At 49.1% G+C, this 24,205-nt stretch overlaps 1 protein-coding gene across 8 annotated transcripts in view; it reads right to left on the minus strand.

The window, feature by feature from the left end:
- Positions 1-24,205, minus strand: part of Agap1 (ArfGAP with GTPase domain, ankyrin repeat and PH domain 1) — a 448,779-nt gene that overhangs the window by 253,850 nt on the left and 170,724 nt on the right. For all 8 annotated transcript variants that reach the window (XM_075951804.1, XM_075951805.1, XM_075951802.1 and 5 more), the window contains exons 4-6: positions 15,256-15,341; positions 11,900-12,041; positions 8,680-8,814 (exon numbers count right to left, since the gene is read on the minus strand). In XM_075951804.1, the coding sequence (XP_075807919.1) occupies positions 8,680-8,814; positions 11,900-12,041; positions 15,256-15,341 (363 nt within the window). The remainder of the gene's footprint in view (positions 1-8,679; positions 8,815-11,899; positions 12,042-15,255; positions 15,342-24,205) is intronic.

Here is a 24,205-nt window from a genome sequence, read left to right on the forward strand (position 1 = left end):
CACAATAAACACTTCCCACCTTACAAGGTCAGTATTGTGAGGATCACATCTACTTCTCCACGAACTTGGCGAGTGGAGCGCTGCCGATCAAGCATTCGTAGCCTGTGCCTTGATGAAGATTATTAAAGCAGAGGAGAAGAGTTTACCAAGCACGAACTTCAAACGAGTGGAAACATCAGCTACAGACTGTAACTGCTCTCGACTGTCCTATTTAAGGGACATTTCTTTATTCTTCTGATCAACGCCTCCACGGAGGGCTAAATAGGTCAAAAAGCACATCACTGTTCAATCATTTTAAAAACATTAGGAAGAGCAGAGTGCCATAGCATTATGAACAGATTATGAACAAAAATAAAAGCCATTTGTATGCATTAATGATACATCAAGCTAATTCAAGCTGGCGAAAGTCATTAGGGGAAAATCCTGGGGCAAAGCACGGCAGTGACGCCGAGGCGCAGACGTGGAGTAAAATAACCATTTTCTGTGTCATTGATAAAATTAATTCTATGAGCCCGAGATGAGTCCTAACATGAAAATCAAAACAGAGAGCAGTCGCTAATAGTGTGCTTAATGACCTAGTTCTGGCATCGTGAGAGTTGACACAGACGTTTCTTGCAGATACAAGCATCCGTGCACAGAGCGTTTCCCAGAAGAGGCACAGCATGGAGAATTCCAGACTTAGGGTAAGGAACTGTCACAACAGACCACAGCCTCCATCTCTACACCAACCTCCATCTACCGACTGTTTGCCTGCAACAGAACTTGCTGTCTTCCTACTGGATGTCGCTGCAGTCAACGCTGGGGACGGCGAGCTTATGAAGAAGGGCTGATGTGGACTCAACGGTTTGAGAGTTGTTCCCATGGTGAACTGGGACTGGGCTCACTGTCCTGCCCTCAGTCCAGGCTGGCATGTCTCTCTGTGAGCAGGTAAGGTGGTGAACTGGGACTGGGCTTACTGTTCTGCCCTCAGACGAGGCTGGCATGTCCCTCTGTGAGCAGGTGAGGTGCCGTGTGACTAGAACGCGAGGGCCTGAAGCCCTCGTACCAAGTCCCACCCCCGAAAGGTTCCATTTCCCCATCAATGAAGCTGAAGACCAAGATGTCAGTTAACACAGGGACCACGGGGACACTTCAGATCCAAAGACAGACAGAAAAACTTTCCTCAAGAGTGACCCAAGACGTGGTGTGAGATGCACAAGCACGTTAAGGCCAGCCTAGGCTACACAGTAAGATCCTGTCTTCAAACCAAACCAAACCAAAAGAACTGGGCTCGGTTTGGTGTCCAATACCACATGAAGGAGGCATAGTAGCTTTCACCAGTAATTCTAGCTCTTGAGAGGTGGCAGGAAGAAGCTCGGAGTTAAAGTTCATCATTGGCTACACAGCGAACTCAAGGGTAGCCTGGGCTACATGACACCCTGTCCCCGTAAGAAATCTCAGAACTGACCCCCAATCATTACGGCAGCAGCTGTGGTCTGAACCACAGACCTTAACCATCATTACGGCAATGTCCACTGAAACACGTCCATTTTGCATGGGTGACTTTAGACACATCAGTAAGCTAAGGCATGAACTCTTTAGAAGTCTGTCCTCCGAGTTCACTGAACAGCCCAATGGACCATAGATAAAGACGGCAGGTCCAATGAAACAGGCATACTCATAACGGAAGTGATTGAAATAGTAACGTCCAGAAACTCTTGGCTGAAAAGAATCCCAACCCACTGTGGAAAAGTTCAGCGTCACTTAAACTAATCTCACCCTGCCACCATTGTGTTTGCAGAGTGCATCAGAGGCTGCTCCAGATGTGTGGCTCGTCCAAAGGCCAGGTGCTTGTCCGGAGCGCAACATGGATGTCAGAATTTCCGAATATAAATTTAATATAAACAAACAAATATTCGCGCTTATTCCTTTTTCATCTTTAAAGTCTCTGAATATGTTTTATTACACAACAGCCTATATCTTAGTGTTGACACTAACTGTTTCAGTCTATGGTTGAACCCTCTGATATGAGGCTACTGTAGGCTGGAAAATTTACTTGATTTGAAGGGACACGTGCATACAAAGTTATTGGCGATATCATGTCTTATAAAAATGGTCACTATAATACATACTATGTATGCAGGGGCTGGAGAGGTGGCTCAATAGATAAGAACACGAGCATTGGAACTCATGTTCAATTCTCAGTATCTATGTGACGGCTCATAACCATCTGTAACTATAGCTTGAGTGAATCTGAAACCTTCGTTGGGTCCCTGCGGGTGCCAGGCATGAAAATGGCACACAGACATTCAAAATACACTCACGCACACCACTAAAAATTAACTGATCCCATATGCACAAGGCTACAGCACAGAGAGAAGAGAGGCTAACCCTGACTTAACCAGCTTTCTCCTACCTATGGCTGGATCAGATGTGAGCTCCTGAGCCCAAGCTGACTGCCTGGGAGACAACCCGCTGATTCAAATTTCTACTGGACTGTACTGTGTGAGGTGCCATCAGGCGATGACAGCCAGAGACACTTCCTGTTCACACGGACAGCAAGGTGGTCACCAATCATCTTAGGAAGCATCTGAGGACGCTCACTGGCTGCCTCTGGAGCTTGGAACATGCTTTCTGTCCCTCTTCCCACTTCAGCAGTGGACAGCAACACTAAGCCTCGTGCAGGGGAGAAATCTCCCGTTGCCTTTCGCTCTTGTTCTGAGATGCCACACCCCACTAACCAAGTGTCCCTGGAACATCAGACCTGCCTACCCCACCCCACCACAAAGCCGGCCCTTACTGTTGTGAGAAGACTGTAGCTCTAGCTATGACAATTCTAAGAGTCTTAACAAGATTTCAACACTGAAGATCAGTAAGCATTGTGGGGGACAGGAGAACTGGGGAGGACATGGAAAAGTGTAGGCAGAACAGAAATGCCAGCTTCGTGGGGCACCAGAGGCATCGTGTGACACTGGGAGCAAATCCTTCACCAGAACCAAAGAGAGCATGTTAACAGAGCCTGGCTCCTCAGTACCTCTGTCCAATTATTCTCAATGCCCTAAACACTTTCAGATCACCGATGGCTGGCTTGCTTGCTTCCAAAAATGAAATCTTACTTGAATGTATCCTTTTGCCAAAATGCATTTAATTTTCCATAAACAAAGGAAAAAACCAATGATAAAAGAAATAAGTAAGAACCCCTCTGCCTCCCAAATGAGGATGAAGGATGAGGCAGGCCTGAGTGACGGTTCTGTGGCAGCAGCAGGACAAAATGGCCTGAGATGCCCCAGCCCAGACAAAGACCTGCATGTAGTGATGCTCTAGCATGTGCCGTCGGGCTACACAAGCAGGCTCCTTAACACAGCTACCGCACTCTGGGTGCTTCAGCGATTAGGACGGGGAAGTTGCAGGTGTGTGTTAGCAGGGTGCTTCTGTTTGTAGCAGGAGCTCCGTCTGTGGGAGCAGTAGAACCAAGGTAAGCTGAGGCCTCCTATGTAGCCTAGAGGCAGGCGACCTCTCGGTACAGGTTCCCAACCAGTATTTTCACACAGGTTAGCTGTCTGTCACCAGGCAGGGACAGGAGGCAACAGAATGACTAAACACAGCTTTCCAGATGTTAACTGAAGTATAAATGTAACCCAGCAAGGGTGATGGAGTTAAATCAGAAGACTGTCCCACACGTTCCCAGAACAGAAGCCACCCTGACAGATGGCTGCCACGTGCCAGGATGACAGGTGTCAGCCCACAAAGGAAGCTCTGGGAAGTGAGGGCCAGGGACGCGACCATGGGTTTCGGACTCTTCTGACAAGGGGTTTCCCGTTCGCCTGCACCATAGTGGAAGCTCATCATTTCATTTGACAAGAACAGCAAATCTAAACAGGAAAAACTCCCACGTGAGATCTGTGGTGGTTTGAATAGGAATGGTCCCCATAGGCTCATATATTTGAATGCTTGGTCCTTAGGGAGTGGCACTACTTGATAGGGATTAGGAGGTGTGGCCTTGTTGAAGCAGGTTTGGTTAGCGGAAGAAATGGATCATGGGAGTGGGATCTGGGCTTTCAAATGCTCAGGCCAGGCCCAGTGTCTCTCTTCCTGCTGCCTGATGATCACAATGTAGAACTCTCAGCTACTCGTCCAGCACCATGTCTGCCCAAGTGTTGTCATGCTTCCTGCCATGATGACAATGAACTAATTAAACCTCTGACCCAGTAAGTCAGTCCCAGTCTAAATGTTTTCCTTTGTAAGAGTTTAAGTGAGCATGGTGTCTCTTCACAGCAACAGAACAGTGACTAAAACAAGATCTGTAGTCCTAGCACTTGGGAGGTAGAGGCAGGAAGAACATAGTTCAAGGTCATTCTCGGCCACACAGTAAGATCAAGGCCACTCAGGGCCACAAAGGAAAAGACACTGTCTTAAACCTCTCCCTCCCCGCTCCCACCTCCCTCCCTCCCTTCCTCTCTCTCACACACACACATAGCAATTTTTAAAATTCAGTATCAATAATAGCAAAAACTTTTGTTTAGAACAAGAAAACAGCAACAGAAAAATCATTATCTGAAGAAAGAAACTAATTTTTCTCTAACTCATTATTTTCACATATCCATTTAAGCCCTAAGAGAACAAATACACAGACTGTTCAAAGGATTTAATGCTATCACAGAATGACTGCTTTAACTTTCAAAACATGGAAGCCAGTATGTGGCTTTCTCCCAGATACCCCAAGCAGCAAAGAACTGCAGAAAAGCAGACAGACTGAAGACACTGGCAGAAGTAGACCAGAGAATGAAGACAGGCCTGAAGCCCACAGCTGCCCAAGCCTATGCACCTGGCTTGCAGCTGCCCACACCAGTGCACCTGGTTTGCAACTGCCCCAGTCACCTCCCACAGCTGCCCACACCTGTGCACCTGGTTTGCAACTGCCCCAGCCACCTCCCACAGCTGCCCACACCTGTGCACCTGGTTTGCAACTGCCCCAGCCACCTCCCACAGCTGCCCACACCTGTGCACCTGGTTTGCAACTGCCCCAGTCACCTCCCACAGCTGCCCACACCTGTGCACCTGGTTTGCAACTGCCCCAGTCACCTCCCACAGCTGCCCACACCTGTGCACCTGGTTTTCAGCTGCCCCGGCCACCTCCCCAAGATACCACTAGTAATCCAGAGGGCTACATGCCTTAGGTCAGAGTCAGATGCTAGATCCAATCAGAGTACACTAACCCTGTATAGCTTATTCAAAGGACTCCATAGAGATCAGACTGTCCTACTCCACAAGCCCACATAAACAAGCAGGGTGTGCAAGCTGAGAAGATGGGGGGAGGGCAGAGAACACCCTGGACCATCATACCCATCCCTACTTCTTCAACGTGGGCAAGCAGCAGCTTACATTTCAAGCAAACGACCACCCTCCCAAAGCTGGTGGACCCAAACCTCCTAATGGATGGAACCCTTACACTGCACATGCTGCCCACCTCCAGCCTAGTACACCGAGCCTAGATGAGCAATGAGCAACACAGCCGGGCCACACACCTCCAGGCTACAGAATGTCGGCAGTGCCACGCACAGGCCACAGGCTTAGAGGCATGCAGACAGAACTCTGCTTCTCTTCCCAAGTTACAATTTACCCGTTTTGGAACACCAAGAGGCCACACTGACACACGAAGAATTGTCTTAGAGCTGGCCAGCCAACCAGTGGGAACGCCAATGCACTCTCAAGTCTGAGGACCTGGCTTGCTGGGTTTTAATGACAAAATGGTCCAGAGTCTGGTTAAGGTTTAAAGCTCTGGGCTCCCCACAAGGCAGAGGCAATCCAAGCTATGTCCTTTCAATCAAGTTACCTCATTTCTTTTCCTGAGCCTCAGGTGCACGTGTATATCTATTTCTCTGTGGTACTAGGAACTGAACTGTGGGCCTCACACTCACTCCCCAAGTGTTTTACCACTGAGTCACATTCCTTGTTCTCAATCGAGTTTTCTTTCTCTTTCCTTGAGACAGGACGCTGCCATGTAGTCTAGGTGGGCTCCCAACTCATGACCTCCCTGCCTCAGCCTCTTGGTGCAGAGATTGTGCTCCTCAGTCTCTGTAAGTTTAAAGAGGCTGAGGGTTGCTTTGTCTTTTTCCCAAACACTTTGCAACCACTTAATTACACTTACGCTCTAATGAAAGGAGCTTCTGGTTTAAGTAAGAGAAAACATCTACCACGTAAAGACCATATATGTGCAGGAATATAACCTCAATCTAATTTTTAAAAACTTCTCTTCATATAAATGAAAACACTTTAAAAAAAAAAACTGCCATGTTTGGGTGTTCTGGCGCCATGGTCATTACTTCCTTTTGAGACTCTAAAAGTCAAATGCTTATTGTGTTTGTTCTAAAATAAGTACAATGAATGGAAGTCTGCAGCCTGTGGAAAAAGACCCCAAAACACACTGTGTGACTTCAGTGAGAGGACGGGGAGTGGGTCCACACTGACATTACTGGAGCATTTTAGTCCTGGCATTGGGAATGAGCATCTTCCCTTCCTGGAGAGGACAACTGGATGCCTCTGTCCCACAAATGGGTGTTAGGTGTGACCCCAAGCTTACTGCTGTTTGCTGGGGACTGAGCATCTATGTTGACCAAACTCCTACCTCGAACTCTGACCCTTCCCTGCCTTCATGAAGACACTGCAAACAGGGCGGCAGGCCCTCATCAGGCCCTTGAACTTGGGTTCTGAGCATCCAGACCTATGGGAAAAGCTATCTGTTGTCTGAAACGCTGTATAAGAATATGCCATCAGGAGTGAACTGGAATGTTTCCCTGGCCTTTCCCGGTTTAGTGCCATGGCCCTGATGCCCCATTATCAATCTGCAAGGTTATGTGTGAACTGGTTCCTGCCATTATAGAAAACTCATGAGCATTAAACAGGATAAATGTAAGAAACAAGAAGTCATGGAAGAAAGTGAACCCATACAAGCATGCTCTGGTAGCCCACAAGGAACAACCATTCCCTGAGGGCTAGAGGTACCTGACTTAGGCATGACGTCTCTGCTGGAACTCCTCTGAGCCCTCTACAGTCTCTAAGCAGGCGGCTGTATCATAGAAGTCTAGCTATGGATGCAGGTAGTCAGCCAGGTCTGCCTATGACCCTGTGGGGCTTTCCAATCTTTCAGCCAACTTGGTCAGCTTGCACTGGTGCCTGGGCCATTTAACAGTGATTGTAAACTTCGCTGTGAGTCAGAATGCATGCCTTGGAAAGACCTCAAGTGTTTCCTTGCTTAATCTTTACAGCCCCTTGGTTACCTGGGGAGCAGCCGTGAGGCTGACAGGAGGGTGGCTGCGAACTATGTGCTGCAGGCAGAGGTGCCTAAGGAACCCGGATGCACGGGAATGGGGAAGGGAAGGCAGAACCCAGAGCCGTCATGCTGCTTCTCAGGGCAATCCTCGGCTTCCTTGGATTTGTTACCGGGAAGGATGAAAAGCAGAGTGAGACAGAAGGAACAAAGCAGGACCAAGTGCCAGAAAGCAGGTGACTGTGAAGCAGAGGAGGAAAGAGATGGCAAAGTTCTGGAAGAGCCTGGCTGCCACAGGACGGGGGAGAACACAGCCATGGAAATGTGGTCAGTGCTCACTCTACTACAACAGAAGAGCGGTCCCCACAATCCAGCTGGGGAGTTGGTGCGATATCCCAGACCACTTAGCCAAACAGTGCCAAGATTGCGGTTTCTGTTTTCTGATTGGGTCGCCTGCAACCTAGGCTAGCCTCAAACCTAAAATGTAGCTCAGTTCCTGAACCTCCTGACTCTACCTCCAAATGCCGAGGTTACAATCATACGCCACCATACCTAGTTTACAATGTGTTGGAAGTTGAACTTAGGACTTCATGCACGTTACACAGATATTCGCTGACTAAGCTACACTCTCAGCCCCTGTTCCCGGACTGCACTGCATTGCTGGTAAGTTTTGTTTGGGGTCTATGACCAGCAAGGCTTTTGACCTTTACCCTTCTCTAAGGATCCCAGGCCTGTATTACTCTGTTCCCTGCCAATCTCCGACACAGAAGCAAGGGGCCAGAAGTGGCTTGTCATGTGTAGATTTAGACCAAAGGGCTCCGGACTGACTTCCCCCAACTGCCATCAGAAACAGGAACTTTCCTGGAGAGTTTCCTCCTAAGACCTCAACTTTAAGCTGCTTTTTCTGCAGAACTTCTAGTCCCCGAGGCTAGAGGCCACCCCTTCCTTCTGTCCTGTCTTACTGGGGTTTTTCTCATAACTTACAGCTGGCATCACCTTCACTGACATGAGTATGTCCGTCTTTCCGTCCCCCACCCCCCCAAACTGCACTGTCTCTAGAGGTGGGCAGTCAAAAATAAACCAGTAAGATAAAACAGTTCCTTGGGCTGGCCCACACTCTTAGTCCCAAGTTATAACTTTATTATCTGGGGTTCAAAGTTTTTTCCCCAGGAACAGATGTCAAATATTTAAGCCTTTCATCCTTGAAGACAGAGCCAGGTCGAGAAGGAGCAGTTACAGCAATGAATCTGAATACGGTGGCATTGACGGAGCTTTGAGTAGCACAGTGACACACAGGTGCCATGGAGGACCGCTCTACAGTGCCCCCTCCTCCTCTGAGCACAGGTCTGAAGGTGGAACTAGAAGCTGCCGCGTGCTCCAACACAGACGCCCACACACTGCAGGGTGGGAGTCACAAAGCCCTAGGCATTTACCGTCCTGGAAGACCCGCTCCACGTTGAGCCCATAGGTGGCGCACGTCTCATAGTACGTGCACCGCTTCAGGTCATTGGAGAGTTTCCGTGCCCTGGCATCGTCGATGACCCGCGGGTTGGTGGAACTTATGGCATCTGCAACAGACAAGGACAGTGAGCTCGTTAGCAATTGCTTCCCACGACTCTAGAACCCACATGACAAACCTGTCCCACAGGCATTGCTTTCTACTGTTCTGGGACCCTTGCAACTCAAAACCATCATAGCCAATGCAGATATCATTCCTCCCAGAAGTTGCAATTTTGAAAATAATTCACCCAAAATAACAGGCTCAAGCTACAGAACAGTGGGGGCAAGGAGGCCCGCCCCTGCCCTGACATTTGGGAGAACTGCCTTCAAGGCCAGCATGAAAAGATTAATAAACCTATCCTTTGGGCTCACTTTCTGGTCTCAAATAAATAAATATATAGATAACAATAACAAAAACAAACATAAACCCAATATTGATCTGGGACATTCAGTGACAATACCATCCCCAACAGAGGTTCTTCAGAGACAGCCCACCAGCGAACATCTGTCTTGCTGGACAAGTGCGTGAACAAATCATTTACACCAACTACGGAAAGAGGCCCTTTAGAAAGGTCTAAACATCCCTTCAAGCAAAACAGGAAGGGAAAAAAACAATTAGAAACCATAACTTCTTAAATTCTGTGTGTAATTCGGGAAGCACAGGCCATTGAGACCCCACCTAAGTCCTCATTTTATTTAGCCTGGGGCCCCGACAATCCTGCAGCTGCTCCTCCCACAGATGAATACAGTTCTGTGTCACAGAGGCGTCTCCGGGCCTGCAGCTAGGCTCAGCTCTACCTGGCCCCATCTTGCACCCACTTTAACTTGGCAATTTTCCAAACCCTGCTTCTCCTTCTATTTGCAAGTCTTTGGGGGTAGAGCTGACCTAACTTAAAGAACACTGAGCCGCCATCCCCCCCACCCCAAGAGTAGGCACAGCACTCGTCCTTGCCTTAGAAGACACACTGAGCTCAGCAACTCGCCAGCACTGACCTCTGAAGGCCTAGTATACATAAGGGTGAACGGCTCTTCAGCTCCTTGCAACTTAACAACCTGTGGCTTCTAAAACTCCCTTCCCTAGCCAGTAGAAAGGAAACCATGTACCCTCTCCTACCACCTAACCAGCCTTACTGCCTATGGCCGCAGTAGTGGCACAGGTGTCTTGGAAGCCCAGTGAGCATGGGTACTGACAGCAATCATGGGGAAGTCACATACAGTCCAGCTTCTTGCCGTAAGTGCCCTGGGTCCCATAGTCCATCACCAGCAAAAATCTAAGCAGGGCCTCGGAACAACTGGTCCCACATTGAGATCTAAGAGATAAAAACAAACCTCGACCAAGGTCAAGTCCTAGGTTCACAGACAGATCCTTGACATATGACTTCCTTCTACCCATTCCTCAGTTTACCCTTCCAGAGCACTGCGAGACAAGCAGGGTCACTGGTCACAGTAGCTCTGGTCTAGGTGTGTGTGGGCCCTAGACTTCTCCACCAACAAAAACAAACACTGGTATGCATGAGAAAATGCAGTAATCTAATCTGTTCTCTCTAGCCCAGCTGCGAGCCATGCGTCACCAAGAGTAGGAAAGTACTGCAGTCCACAGGGTTCTTAACACACCAGGCCAGCTGCTGGGAACTGCCTGGCCAGCCAGAGGGGAAGCACTCATTCAGAATTCCTCTCTCCTGCTCCAAGACAGCTGTGGGGAAAACCTGCCCACGAGATGCATGAGCCTGAAACACCATTTGAAGGCCTTCCAGAGCAGTATCTCAGCCACGTTGCCCATGCTGCCCACTGCCATCCTCTGGGGGTAGGATTCAGGACTTCCTTAGGTACAAAATGCAAAGATGTGCTAATCCCTTCCATGAGATGGTGTGATACTTGAATAGGACATGTATTATCTGCCTACATACTTCAAGTCGTCTCTGGGTTACCTACGATATCTGTATAGCATGTGCACCGTGTACAACACTTACGAATTCAGTATAGACTTCAGATAGAGTCCCACTGTGTAGCTCTAGCTGGCCTGGAACCTGTTACAAAGACCAGGCTGGCCTGGAACTTCCACTTGAGCGCTGCTATCAAAGGCATGGGCCACCATACCAGGACATTGTTTTGTATTTTGAGACATTCTAATTCTGTAGCCCAGTCTAGCCTTTAGTGGCTATCTGTCTTCCTCAACCTCCCTAGCGTCAGGACCACACGCGTGCACCACCACACATATATTTAGTATTCTGAATCCTCTGTGGTTGGGCCCCAGGAAGACAGGAAGGTTGATGGCACAGCAGTAAGAACCAAGGCACTGTCTCTAGGTGACCAGCAGAGGGAGCTATGGGAACAAAGATGTCTGTTTTGGTTTTAGGTTGGGTTGCCCTTTGGAGCAGCAGATTTCAGAAGCAAGAGAGACCACTGGCGGGTCACTGCATACACTAAAACACAAGAGAGAAAGAATGTTCTCCGTGAAAATGTAACTCCATTATTTTACAAGTAACAAACTGAGGACATACAGTCTGTCCATCAATACACTGCTTCTCCAACCATGCCCATAGTTTGAGTCTTGACTGCGCTTCAACTAGTAAATACCAGATTTACCAATTCTAACAGAAATAACAAAAGTAGTTCAAAATTGACAAAAACTAAAAAGGAACATTATAATTTTGCTTAAATTCTTGGCTGGACTCCAGTGGCCAATGAGAGTGAGTCTGACTTAGTGACAATCACCTTACTAAGGCGCCGTGACATAGAAGACAGTAAGAACCAGAGCCCTAGGTTCCCTGGGCTGTGAAAAAGCTGCTGAGCAATTCCTGGAGACAGAAAGGGTGAGGCTATCAGAGCTAGTATTCATTTAAAGGGACACTAAAAGTTGAAATAAATCGCATATTTGTTTTAATAAAAATAAAAGCAACCTAATTAAAAGGTGTCTTGTGCAAAAGTCATTAAGGCATCATAATGCAGGAAACACTAGAGTGAGTTTTCCTGAAGCTCCTGGGGGGTCTGTGGGGTGGGGTCATTTCTCTCTAAGGTTGACTGACTTTTCCATGGAACCAATCCGGAAACGCTTCAGCCCCCACTTCCGTCTTCAAGTCATTCCAAATCCCTCTGTACTGGGAACATGTTCACAAAAACCTTCAAAAACACCCGTGCAGGGCTTGCACTTACCCTGGGTCCCCACCAGCACGAGTGGAATCTCACTCGTGTTCCTGTAGTTGGCCATTCGGCTGTAGTAGTGGTAGACAGTCTGGAAACTGATCTCATCCTCCAGGCTGAAGACAAAAATGACCGCGTCCACCCACATGGCAAACTGCAGAGAGAAGAGTGGAGAAGGGGCAGCTGAGGGGGCGCAGGAGGAGGTGTGAGGCCATACCTCTGTGAGCACCAGGGCGCCCCGTGGCTGCTGCCTGCTCCCTACTGCTAGGTACTGTGGCTAAGTCACCAAAGTCTTCCATGTATGCATGGGAAAGAGACACCCCCACCCTCCCGGCCCCATGTTTCCACAAGGGCGCTTCACTTTCTGAGAACCCAGTGTGTGATCTTAAGAGTCGACCTTCTGGCCTAACCCTGTAGATAGAAGGCTCCCCTTCTAGGGACAGGCGTGTGTGTGTGTGTGTGTGTGTGTAGGAGGGCACTGATCCTCTGTGGCCACACGGTCTGCTCAAAACTGTCGTGGTGCCCACACTGCCTACCACCTGAGACGGATGGTGCCTTTTCTGGAGAGTTCCTGGTACAGCAGAGGCCGAGCTGCCACCAAACTCATTCAGCTCCCTGCTGGGAAACCACTAGTTACTTTTAGGAAAGTTAAAAGGGGAGCAGTGAGGTTAATATAGACCCAGCCCTCTCATGTCATCTTGTAAATTTACAGCAGCTCCCAGGGAGGGTGAAGCCGAGGGAGTGGGGCTCCCCGCAGTGCCCAGGAACCCACTCTCACAGAAGCTGACATGGTAGCTTCTAGATCCTGTCTGAGTCTGGCACCAAACACCCTCCTCTTTATGTATATAAAGAAACAAGAAAGCCCCTTCTCTAAAAGAAGCTTATCCTGGGTGTTTATGGCCAAAGCAGGGCTCCCTGACCATCACTGCACATGCATGCATGTGTGCACGCATGAGTATGTGTGTGCACGTGCACACACATTAACAAAGAACGCCCACCTACAACAAACCATGCTCATTTAAATGTGGAGTATTTACACAAGAGTCTGAAAAACCCTCGTGTTCAAACGGCTCGTGCTCCAGTCAAAATGACCTTGTGGCAAAGCTTTCTTGAGGCAGACCCACAGGACAAAGTGTAGTAGTGCCTGCATAGAAGCCCAAGGACTGTCTGGCATGGTGCCTTTACCTCGGTGATAGCTGATGTCAACTGTTGACTTAACCAATCTATGATCCCATAGGAGACCGGCCTCTGAGCTTGTCTACGGGGGACTACTTTGATCATGCTGATAGGGATGAAAAGACATACTCACCGTGGGCAGAATCACCCTCTCGGTGTAGATCCTGGACTGTGTAAAATGGAGTGAGCTGAGCACTGGCATGCATTAATGCCCTGTTTTCTGCTCCTGGCTGTGAATGTCATGTGACTCGCTATCTCAGGTTCCCTGCTGCCCTGACTTGCCTGAAATGATGGGCTGCACCCTGGAATTCTGGGCCAGACAAACCCTCCCTCTACTAACTTATATTAATATGTCAGTGTATTTTACCACAACAAAAAAGCAACTAAGGTGCAGTCTCTTTCTGGAGGTGGAAAACGGAAAGTCTTGTCCTGTACAACAGCACAGGACAGGGGCTAAGGGGCCTCAGGGAGGTGGCAGGCAGCCCCTGACTTGAAATCTGAAACACATCTCTATCTCTATGCAGAGGATAAGTCCCCCTTGCCCACTTCTCTAAAGGATCCTGCATCCGAAAATTGCAATTTTGAAGGGAAAAAATATGAAGGGCAATAGAGCAGTAGTGTCCGCCACACCCAAAGCTAACAGCAGTAACAATTAAAAAAAGAAAACGAACAAACAAACAAAAATCCACTGTCAGTTTCATTTAGAAGGCCATGCCTTCAGATAGAGTCTATCAGCGGATTTATAACAATGCAAAGAGAGAAACCATGCCCACAAGTGAGCAAGGCTCTGCCGTGATGTTCCATAGACAAGTCTTTAACCAGGGGAAACGTGGGCTAGACATCACTTAAGGAAGAGCCCGCACTAGAGCAAGGGCTGCGCGCTCCGTTTCTCTGAGTACACACTCTTCTCAGGGAGCCCACACTGAAAACTCAGAGCAGAACGCACTCCTGCATACCAAGTCAAGTGAGGAGGACAGATTCTGTCTTTGAGTGGCACTGGTCAGAAGCCAGAGGCCGCCGTGTTCCAGCAGAAGGAGGAAAGTGTTCAGGGAGCACGCCCTCTAATACTACGCAAGCCACATTTTCATTTTCTATGTGCCTTCGTGGTCTTTATTGTACACTCAGGTATACCGTGTGATGGTTCAGGTCAGTTTGACAGCATCTAGAAATGTGTGGGAGATGGTCTCTGGCCATATCTGTTGGTGACTACCTTGGCTGAGTGGAGGTGTGAAAGTCCGCCCACTTCACCATTCCCTAGCTGGGATCCTGGACTGTGCAAGTGGAGAAGGGGGCTGAGGGGCAGCATGCGGTCATCACTCTGCTTCCTAGTGGTGGATGTGGTGTGACCAGCTGCTTCCACCTTCTGGCCATGACGGACTGACTGTGCCTTTGAACTGTGAGTCAGAATAAACCCTTTCTCCCTTCATTTGTTTTTCATGGGGCATTTTATCACAGCATCAGCAGAAGAAGCTAAGATACTGCAACAATGACACTAAGGGGAAAATGTTTATCTCCGTATCCCTGACTGTGCCTTCTAATGGCTTTTCATAGATCAACTGGCAGCATTCTCCTGGACCCTCGTGTTACAGAGTGACAGAAATACAGCAACTCACAGCATCTCCAGGGGTGCTCAGTGCTTCAGCACCATCTACCTCAGTCACCACTGCTATCTAATCCATCTTTTACAGGGAGAGTGATCAAGACAGAAATGTCCTGTGTGTCTGCCCTGGAGGGGTGTGGGCTGAGTTTAAGGTCTTGGCTAGAAGATCAGCGTGTAGTAAGCTGGATAAAAACAGTGGTGTTATCTTTCTAGAAATTTTTCAAGGGAATCAAGGTACACTACAACTAGTGTTCAGTGGGGGGCTGCTGGTGGGAGTGGGGATGCCCACTCCTGTGCCTCCCAGTTCCACCCAGTGACCCTGAAAATGATGCTACTCTGGCATCAAATTGGGGGTGGGAGACAAATTTTTAAAAGCACAGAAATTTCTAAAAGTGACCCTGACAGAATATGATAGCAGATGTATCTGCTTTTCCTTCCTTCTTAAAAACTTTTTTAAAAAAAAGCCACATAGAGCCAAACTTCATGGGTTTCTAAATTCCCTTATTTTAAAACTTGACATTTCTTGTTCAGGCTTTTAGATAAAGTCAAAGAGCAAAAGAGAGTCTGGCTTGGATGTGCATGCGGTACTCACCTGTGCCTCCGGGGGGCCCCCTTCATCCCTAATCAGAAGTAGATAACTCTGTCCATCAACCACAATCTCCTTCTTGAACCTGCCACCTGCCACACACAAAAGGCACCATTACAGAAGGCAACAGAGGATTGGGGGCAGACAGACACGGGCTTCACTTGCGGAAAAATACACTCTAGGCCAGGTGACCGCTGGGGCAAGCTGGCCGGGAGAACAGAGGAGTAGATTTTAGATGTCTCCCGCAGTGCTGCATTCTTAGAGCTGAACTCTGATTGAAACATGTGTCTAAGAACCCGTGCTCCCTTCTGGTTAGCAGGCACGGCCTCCTGTTGCAATGCCAGGAACCCTGGCTGAGGAGCGTAGGCTTTTCATGTAGAACTTAATACATAAATCGACAGATTCTCACCCACTGGGAAGGGGGCGAGGGTGGGCTCTCAAAACCCAGAAATGCTTTTTCATGCTTAGCAGCATCTGAGAACCTGCATTCTCCTCAAGGGAAACCCAGTGCTCGGGAGGAAAACATACAACAACATGAGGATGGTGTCTCCAGAGTCACAGGTCACAGTTAGGGAAGGATGCCCGACTACTACACACGTTAGACAAAGCTACCGAATGGAACTGCACAGTCGAGACAGAGCGGTGCAGCCAACTGACAAGCAGGTGTTAGAGATCACGTGGGGTTAGCAAGAGACCGCCTGGGGCCCTGCTGGGATACCGGGACAAAAAGGAAGGAAGACTGGCAGAGGGCAGCCCAAAGTGGGCCACCAAACACATCCAGGACTAGACTACGAGGTCCGCACCGTGGAGACAGGCCACCTCCAGAGACACCCGCTCTGCTCTGAGACGCTCAGGTGGGACATGCATCAGTTCCTGGCTCTCCTCTTGGGTCCCCTGTGTAGATGCCTCACAGAAAGGACTATAACGAACCCACTGAACTCAAAAAAAATGTTTGCAAGAACCTTCCAGAGCCACTTCTGCCACAGTCACAGGTCCGGGCCACTTCATCAACAAAGCTGAAGAACGAACTACATTTTCCACACCGACTCAAAGTATCCAAGGCCCTCATTAAATAAGGGGTTTCTAAGGCCAAGGGGGACCAGCCATCCTTCCTACGCAAGCATACACAAACGTGAACACACACACACACACACACCAGCCCTCTCTCCTCCTGTCTGCACCTGACCTGACTTAACATGGAACTCTTCTTGCCTGTCATCACCTATTCAATGCGGAACACAATGAACCCTTCCAACACCACGAGACACAAACACACACTTGTGCTGCGATGTTCCACCCTGAAAAGCAAAGCAGAATCCCAGGAAAGGGTCTGATGGAGATGTTCTGGGGAGTGGGGTCTGTGTCAGCAGGGACAAGATAGCTGCCCCCTAGACAAGCTTGAGGACTTCCCACATGGGCATGTCAAAGCCACAGGAGAACTCAGTGACTTCAGGTCCCTCCCCAAATCCAATTCAGCTAGAAGAGAGACGACTTCCCTTTTTAGAAGGGCTCTGTCCCAGCTGACACAGAGAAGACACCCCAAGAACAACAGCTGAAAGTTCGCTGTACCCACACTCTATCATTATCAATTCTGTTTAAACCGGGCTCACCCCCAAACCCAGCCTCATCACAGTTACCTCCTCCACCTCAGTGACCCCAGCAAGAAAATGCCAAGGATGCCATCCTGCTGGGTAAGAAAACACAGAGTGCACCCCCAAACCCAGCCTCATCACAGTTACCTCCTCCACCTCAGTGACCCCAGCAAGAAAATGCCAAGGATGCCATCCTGCTGGGTAAGAAAACACAGAGTGCACCCCCAAACCCAGCCTCATCACAGTTACCTCCTCCACCTCAGTGACCCCAGCAAGAAAATGCCAAGGATGCCATCCTGCTGGGTAAGAAAACACAGAGTGCACCCCCAAACCCAGCCTCATCACAGTTACCTCCTCCACCTCAGTGACCCCAGCAAGAAAATGCCAAGGATGCCATCCTGCTGGGTAAGAAAACACAGAGTGCACCCCCAAACCCAGCCTCATCACAGTTACCTCCTCCACCTCAGTGACCCCAGCAAGAAAATGCCAAGGATGCCATCCTGCTGGGTAAGAAAACACAGAGTGCACCCCCAAACCCAGCCTCATCACAGTTACCTCCTCCACCTCAGTGACCCCAGCAAGAAAATGCCAAGGATGCCATCCTGCTGGGTAAGAAAACACAGAGTGCACCCCCAAACCCAGCCTCATCACAGTTACCTCCTCCACCTCAGTGACCCCAGCAAGAAAATGCCAAGGATGCCATCCTGCTGGGTAAGAAAACACAGAGTGCACCCCCAAACCCAGCCTCATCACAGTTACCTCCTCCACCTCAGTGACCCCAGCAAGAAAATGCCAAGGATGCCATCCTGCTGGGTAAGAAAACACAGAGTGCACCCCCAAACCCAGCCTCATCACAGTTACCTCCTCCACCTCAGTGAGCCCAGCAAGAAAATGCCAAGGATGCCATCCTGGTGGGTAAGAAAATACAGAGTGCACCCCCAAACCCAGCCTCATCACAGTTACCTCCTCCACCTCAGTGACCCCAGTAAGAAAATGCCAAGGATGCCATCCTGCTGGGTAAGAAAACACAGAGTGCACCCCCAAACCCAGCCTCATCACAGTTACCTCCTCCACCTCAGTGACCCCAGTAAGAAAATGCCAAGGATGCCATCCTGCTGGGTAAGAAAACACAGAGTGCGGCACAGCAACGAGCGGCACTGGCTGGTACGACTGCTGCTGGGATTCACAGTTCCAGCCAAGGTCAGCTCATGCTTCCCAGAGCACACACATACCAACAGGCGAACAAACAAGAGGCGGGGGAGCCGTCAGCCTTACTTCCTTGATTTTACTGCTGAAATAAGAGACAGGGAACCTGATGTTTCTTGATGAGACAGAATGATGTCAAACCTCAAAGGAAAAACAATGTTTGCAAAGCAACCTGCCACTCCTGGCTCTGGGAAAACCCCTTCATTCCCACCCTGGGCCTAGAGATCAGGCCAGGAACACTCACCAGGGTTTGAATTTGTGTGGTGATATAAAAGTCTTTCCCATGGTCCTTTGAGATCTAGCTTTAATGATACCTGAGTGATGTAATCGTCCAGCTGCCAGAGGAACCACCTCTGTGGGTCACAGCAGCTAGCTGGCAAGCCCAAGACATGCTCTGAAGCTCCGTACGCATAGGAGAAGGTGTGTATGTGGTCGACCTAAGGATCTCTGGGTTTGGCTGGAAGTGGGTCCCTCCAGGGGTGGAACTCTGCCTGTGTCCTATCTTCACAAGTGCCACCCAGTCATTCCAGCAGCTCCTGCCTGGTGCCTATGGAGGGAAACTCCAGTGCTGGATCTACGTGGGGCTTCTTTGTCTTGCTCTGGATGGTCTGGTCTCATGCTCATGTCCCCATTACAATGCATTGTCTCCACAGCAAGAGGCAAAGAATGGGACCCTGGAAGGTCCTGCAGCAGCAGCCCTGGCTCCCCCTCTCCAGACATAAACAAGGACTCTCTCCAGTGACACTCTAGCCAGCAAGCACCCTACACAGAGCTCCTGTCTACTCCCTTGGACCTTGCCATGGGAGATGCTTCCAGACAGCTGAATCACTTTGAACCGTCCTGGAATTCCTCATCTTTACAGAACAGATGCCACAAACACAAGTGAAGGGCTCATAGACACATCCCCAGCACTGCCAAACTGGGGAGGGCACCTTCTTCCACCCCAGAGGCCCTGACAGCTTCGACAACACTTACATCCTGAGATACAGAACTCGCAATTCCTATTTCAATGTTTCAGTTCCAAGAACACCCATGGGCGATAGGATTGTGCGAAGGTTCCAGAATCTCAGCAAAATCAGGAAACAAAAGCCAACTAGAGAAAACTGCCCTGAGATAGTCCACTCAGGAACCAGGGAACAAAGACTGTGAGAAAGTAGACCAGGATTAAAGGGAACACATCACCACCTGGTAACTCTGCTGTGTTTGACACACCAGGGTCCGGAGAAACCAGGCCCAATAACTACCAAAATAACACACGACATTTGTCTTCCACCATTTCCCAGAGGGAAGCGTCATTGGCAGGAGGCTGGTGCCTGGCTAGCATCTCTGCGCTGAGGTCAGGATCCCAAGTCAGAAATGCTAGACATGGGAATTATTCCAGTGGATCACAACAGCTGGAGTTCGGGACCATTTGCCCAGGCTTCATCAGCCAAGCACCCTTGACCTGAATATCTCACGTTTTCTGAGAATCAAAAGTATTGTAGATTCTGGGATACGCTGGATTTTGTGTTTCATTGTTTAATGCTGAAAATTTCAGGATGTAACCAAATTCCAATTTCAATTTTATTGTGGATTTTTTTTTAATGGAATCTAAAAGTCATCTTTGCCCAGGGGTCATGCAAAAGTTCTCGGCTTTTACAACTTTAGTGTATGTGCTGCCAACATACGTGCAAGTACTTACATACTTACATACATAAGTGCAAGACTTAAAGTGTCTATCTGATATCCAAATTCTAAATTATTCTCTTACAAGTCTGCTTTCTCCAGCCATACATTGGCAGCACATGGCTGTCCTATGAAGCTGTCCTAAGAATGACTGCCAACTTTCTCTGACTACTGGTTATAATCACCCAACATTACACTGCACCAAGGTAGTTCATTTTCAAAAGGTGTCACCAATCCACACCTGACCTCTTTGGTAGGTATCAATAACCTATGTCACTCCATCTGTGTGTGAAGGTGCCAATGCCAGGGTTGGAGGCCCACCCTATAACTCAGGACTCCCACACAGTTACCTCCAGGGCTGGGAACCAAGACAGTGGCGCAGCCGTGTTCTCTGGCTTTAAAGCACACTTTTAAAGGTCTGATTAGGGGTGTTTCTCACCACCCTACCTCAGCCAATTTCAAGGCGACTATTCTGAGACTCTCACTGCAGAATCAGCTCCAAATCTGGGGCACCACATGCCAGATAACTGGGTTCCTTCTGTTTCAGCTCACACAGGAGGAGCCGTCATGGTTTATTCCTCTTGCATGCTGGGCCAGGGTCCCATCTCTGTCCAGTTCTGATTTAAGGGGTAAAAATAAAAGTAAGTGGAATTTTCCTATTCCAAGAAAGGAACTGCCTGGAGTTACGCACTGCCACAGATGTCTGCCGTTCCTGTTTCATCATTCTCAGTAACTGGACTAAAAGTTGTTACTGCATCAACAGTTCTCCAAGCAACCAAGAGCGCCAGCAATGCTAAGTGCCCTCTCACACCGACACTGCCAAGCATCTCACTGAGTTATCCCCACAACTGTCTGTGACACATTCAGCAAAGACAGGCCCAGGGTTTCTTGGGAGCCGTTCAGACACTAAGGTACAGAAAGCCCTTCCCTCAGTCAGCCTGCAGGAGAGCGGAACGTTCGATTCCTCAACCTTCCACTCTTCCACGTGAATGCCAAGCTCCACATGACCCTAACGTGACCCTGTCGCAGACAGTCCACGAGCCTGTGTGTCATTCTCCTCACTCTGGGACTATGTGGAAGACGAATGGACCTGGATAAGCCTCTCCCACTCCACACTCAGAGGACTATAGCTCAAAACTATCCCTATGCTTCAGAGACCAAGAGGACAGACCACCTTCAGAAACCAGGTCTTAATTGTGTTGGCTGTCTGATCATGCACGCACAAATGAGGGCCTGAATAAAGTTACACTGAAGTTGTGTTTAAGACCCCTACAAAGGGGAGGACTCATTCTCACAACTGAGCCTAACCCAGTGACCCTTGCAGCAGGTGCCAGTTGGCCCAGAGCCCCAGTGCCGACAAAGGAGGAAGAACAGAAATGGATGGCGCTAGGTTTCCTCCACTTTTAGAAGATAACTTTCTTTTCCCCTCAGTTTCATGATGAAGCTGCAAATGTCCCGGCAAGCATCGTGGTCTCCCTGTCATCTAAGCAAAGGGGACTGAGACGCACTGAGCACGGCAGGCCTCTGGGCTCTCCCTAAGGGAACAGAAAACAAACCAAATCACAAACGTGCCAAACTCCTTTAAAAATTAATGTGGCTTTTAAAACTATGTTAAGTCAGTACTTTATGAGATTGGGGCTTTGGAAAAGTTTAGTATTGTGATTTTTAAAAGGAATTTTGGACCACATAGCATTTTTTCAGTGGGAACAGGCGTTATTGGTAATATACTAGTTTATAAAACTTAACCAAAACAGATTTCCACTGCCATGCTTTTTAAGCTTATGGTGGGAAATAGAAAATGACAACAGCAGTGTGCTAAGAGTGAGTGGGGGCTAACCACGGAGCCTGCCCAGCGTCTCCGTGGGTGGGACACTGGGGGAGGAGGCTGACCTCAGGTGACGTCACTTAAGTCCATGCCAGAGGAAAAGGAGGAGGGCAAGGAGAAGGACTGAACTGACTCCTCCATTCCTGGAAGAGAGGAGGAAAGGGCAGAATGAGATGGACCAGTACGGGGCAAGGCTGTTGGGAGAACCTGAGACTCCACTGAAGAAACAGAGTTCTCTTGCACACCTGGCTCCTAGGAAAGACTGTGACAAAGGCTCCCCACTTGCAGATGCAATGCCTGTGACCCCAACAATCTGAGCAAAAGTCAGTGACGCTCCACACCCCGGGACACACGAAGGACGCTGGGAGAAAGCCGTCGGCCAATGCACAGGAGCAGCAGAGCCCTGATCCCTAACAGGGAGAGTGCTCCCTTCCTAGCAAGGCAACTAGAGAGGCAGGCAAAATACCTGCACCAATCTGAAGCTGTGACTACCAAGGCTGGTGACAGTGAAGCTCCCAAGGTCCCACAGCCTTTCTCCCCTGCCGCTGCTGAGACACCTGATGGAGGTCTAAAAAGGGCACTTTGGAGGAACAGGCACTACGGTCTTGAGGCCTTAGTCAGTGTGCATAACCCTGACTGGTACAGATATCCCCCCAAAAAGTCAATAGGGCTCCAGTCTCCAGCAAGAGAGTAACTGGGCAGACAAGGGGAAACAATAAGAGCAAGATGTTGGGCAAAGATCCCACTGGAGAGGGGAGGAGGTGGTGAAACAACCTCAGAAGAAGGGAACACAAATCCCAAGCTGCAGAAGGAAGCCGTTCACCAATGTTTCACGCTCCACGTGACACAGCCGATAGTAACACCTGTTACAGTCAGGTGTTCACTAAAACAAAGGACCCAACAATAACAATGGGGGCCAATGTCTAAAATTTGGCAGAGAACAACTTGGGAGCCAAGAGAGGGTTTGTCCGGGGCAGCAGAAGCTGGAGTAGAAATCCTAGATTATATACACTGTTACACCACTACTCCCCTAGGCTATATTGAGACAGCTGCTGATGTCCACATGGTGGTGACATGGGCTACGAGACCCACTTCTCAGACAGTCCCATCACTGAGCTGTGCCTGACTGTGCCGTAGAAGAAGTTATTTTCACAAAAGACCAGAAAGTTATTTTAGGCTCTTCCAATGTCTCTTTTTATTTCTTGGCTCCCAGGCAGTAACAATTCTGATCCAGGTGATCCTTGCTGAAAGTTTCTCCTGGGTCCCCCTACCCCTCCAGAGATGGAACCCAGGGCTCCAGCCAGCCAACCAACACCCTGCCACACCACAGCCCCGTCACTGAGCTAGATGCCAGTCTGCACTTTGAATATTCCTTTTGTAGAAGCACACACTTAGTGTTCTGAAAGTCACACCCGGTTCTGCCCCAGGTCTCTGGGACATCATCTGTGCTGTGATCCTATGTCACTCGTTTACTAGATGGAACGCAGTATGCCTTGCCTCCAGCTTCTGCTCCTCCCAAAGGGGACTCATCATTGAGAGGACCAGAACCTCACGCTGGGGAGCACCCATCACCACACCAGCTGTCCATACAGAGCTGGCAAAATGTCTTTGTGCCCTCTTCCTGGGGATGGAGCTACTGGCCCTATGGCTAAGTCCTAACAGCTTGCTTCCTCCAAGACTAACTTGCATCTGGAAGATCTAAGAGCAAGGTCTACGTGCCACTGATGCTGGTGTGCCCGCCTCCCCCAAGCTGGTATGTGCTGAACAAGTCAACAATCTTGATGGGTAGGACACAATAGTTGAGTGCAGAGGGGCTCTGGGGTGTTGGGGTCTAGCAGATCACCACCACCATAATCTGAGTCAGTTCCAAAGTCCAGAGGTGCTCTGGGAACTCCTGTCTACCTCCATCGTCACCTTCTAAGTCTGTACTATGTTACTGTCACTTCTAGTTGATGGTGACGGCTGTGACAATTCTTTAGCCCTGTTCTATGCAGGCATTGAACCTTACTTCATGCAGCTTCAGCCATCTTCCTACCGGTGTGCAAAGGGTAGGCAGTGTGGACTGGTTCTGTCATCAAGCCTCTCCTGTGGCCACACATACTGTCCTTTCCTCACAGCTGGTTTACTCATTTGGCCCTCACGGAACAACAGTCGTGTCTCGTTACTTCCTCTCCTCCTGTCTGTCACGGTGTTAAATTTAAATGTGTATCAATAAGCAGTAAGGCTCAGAAGATAGAAACTGCTGGTCACATGTGCTGACGTCATGGTCACAGGGATTAGGCCAGCCTCAGGCCCAGGAAGAGTTGTGTATTATCACACACCACGAGTGCCTCTGCCTAGATCCTAAGACAGTACACCCTGGAAACCTCTATGGACGGAGGCTGGACGGCACTACCGGTTTTATCTGGGCTCCCTTTTGGTCTGGGCCAATCTCATTAGGGTCACAAGAAGCTGTCGTCATCTGTAGTCTGCTGTTGGTATGAGGTTCCATCTGTATTGAGATTACACACACACAGTGCTGGTCCCGGTCTTCCTCGGGTGTTGTGATCTGTACCCATCGTAGTTATGACAAGCACATACGTCCTTGCATGGACCAGGAGGGAAACATTTCCAGGAAACATCATGAAGTCATGGAGACACCTGTCTGAGAATGCACGCATCGTTTTCA

Source organism: Microtus pennsylvanicus, chromosome 17 (genome assembly GCF_037038515.1).
Source record: "Microtus pennsylvanicus isolate mMicPen1 chromosome 17, mMicPen1.hap1, whole genome shotgun sequence".
Lineage (NCBI taxonomy): Eukaryota > Metazoa > Chordata > Mammalia > Rodentia > Cricetidae > Microtus > Microtus pennsylvanicus.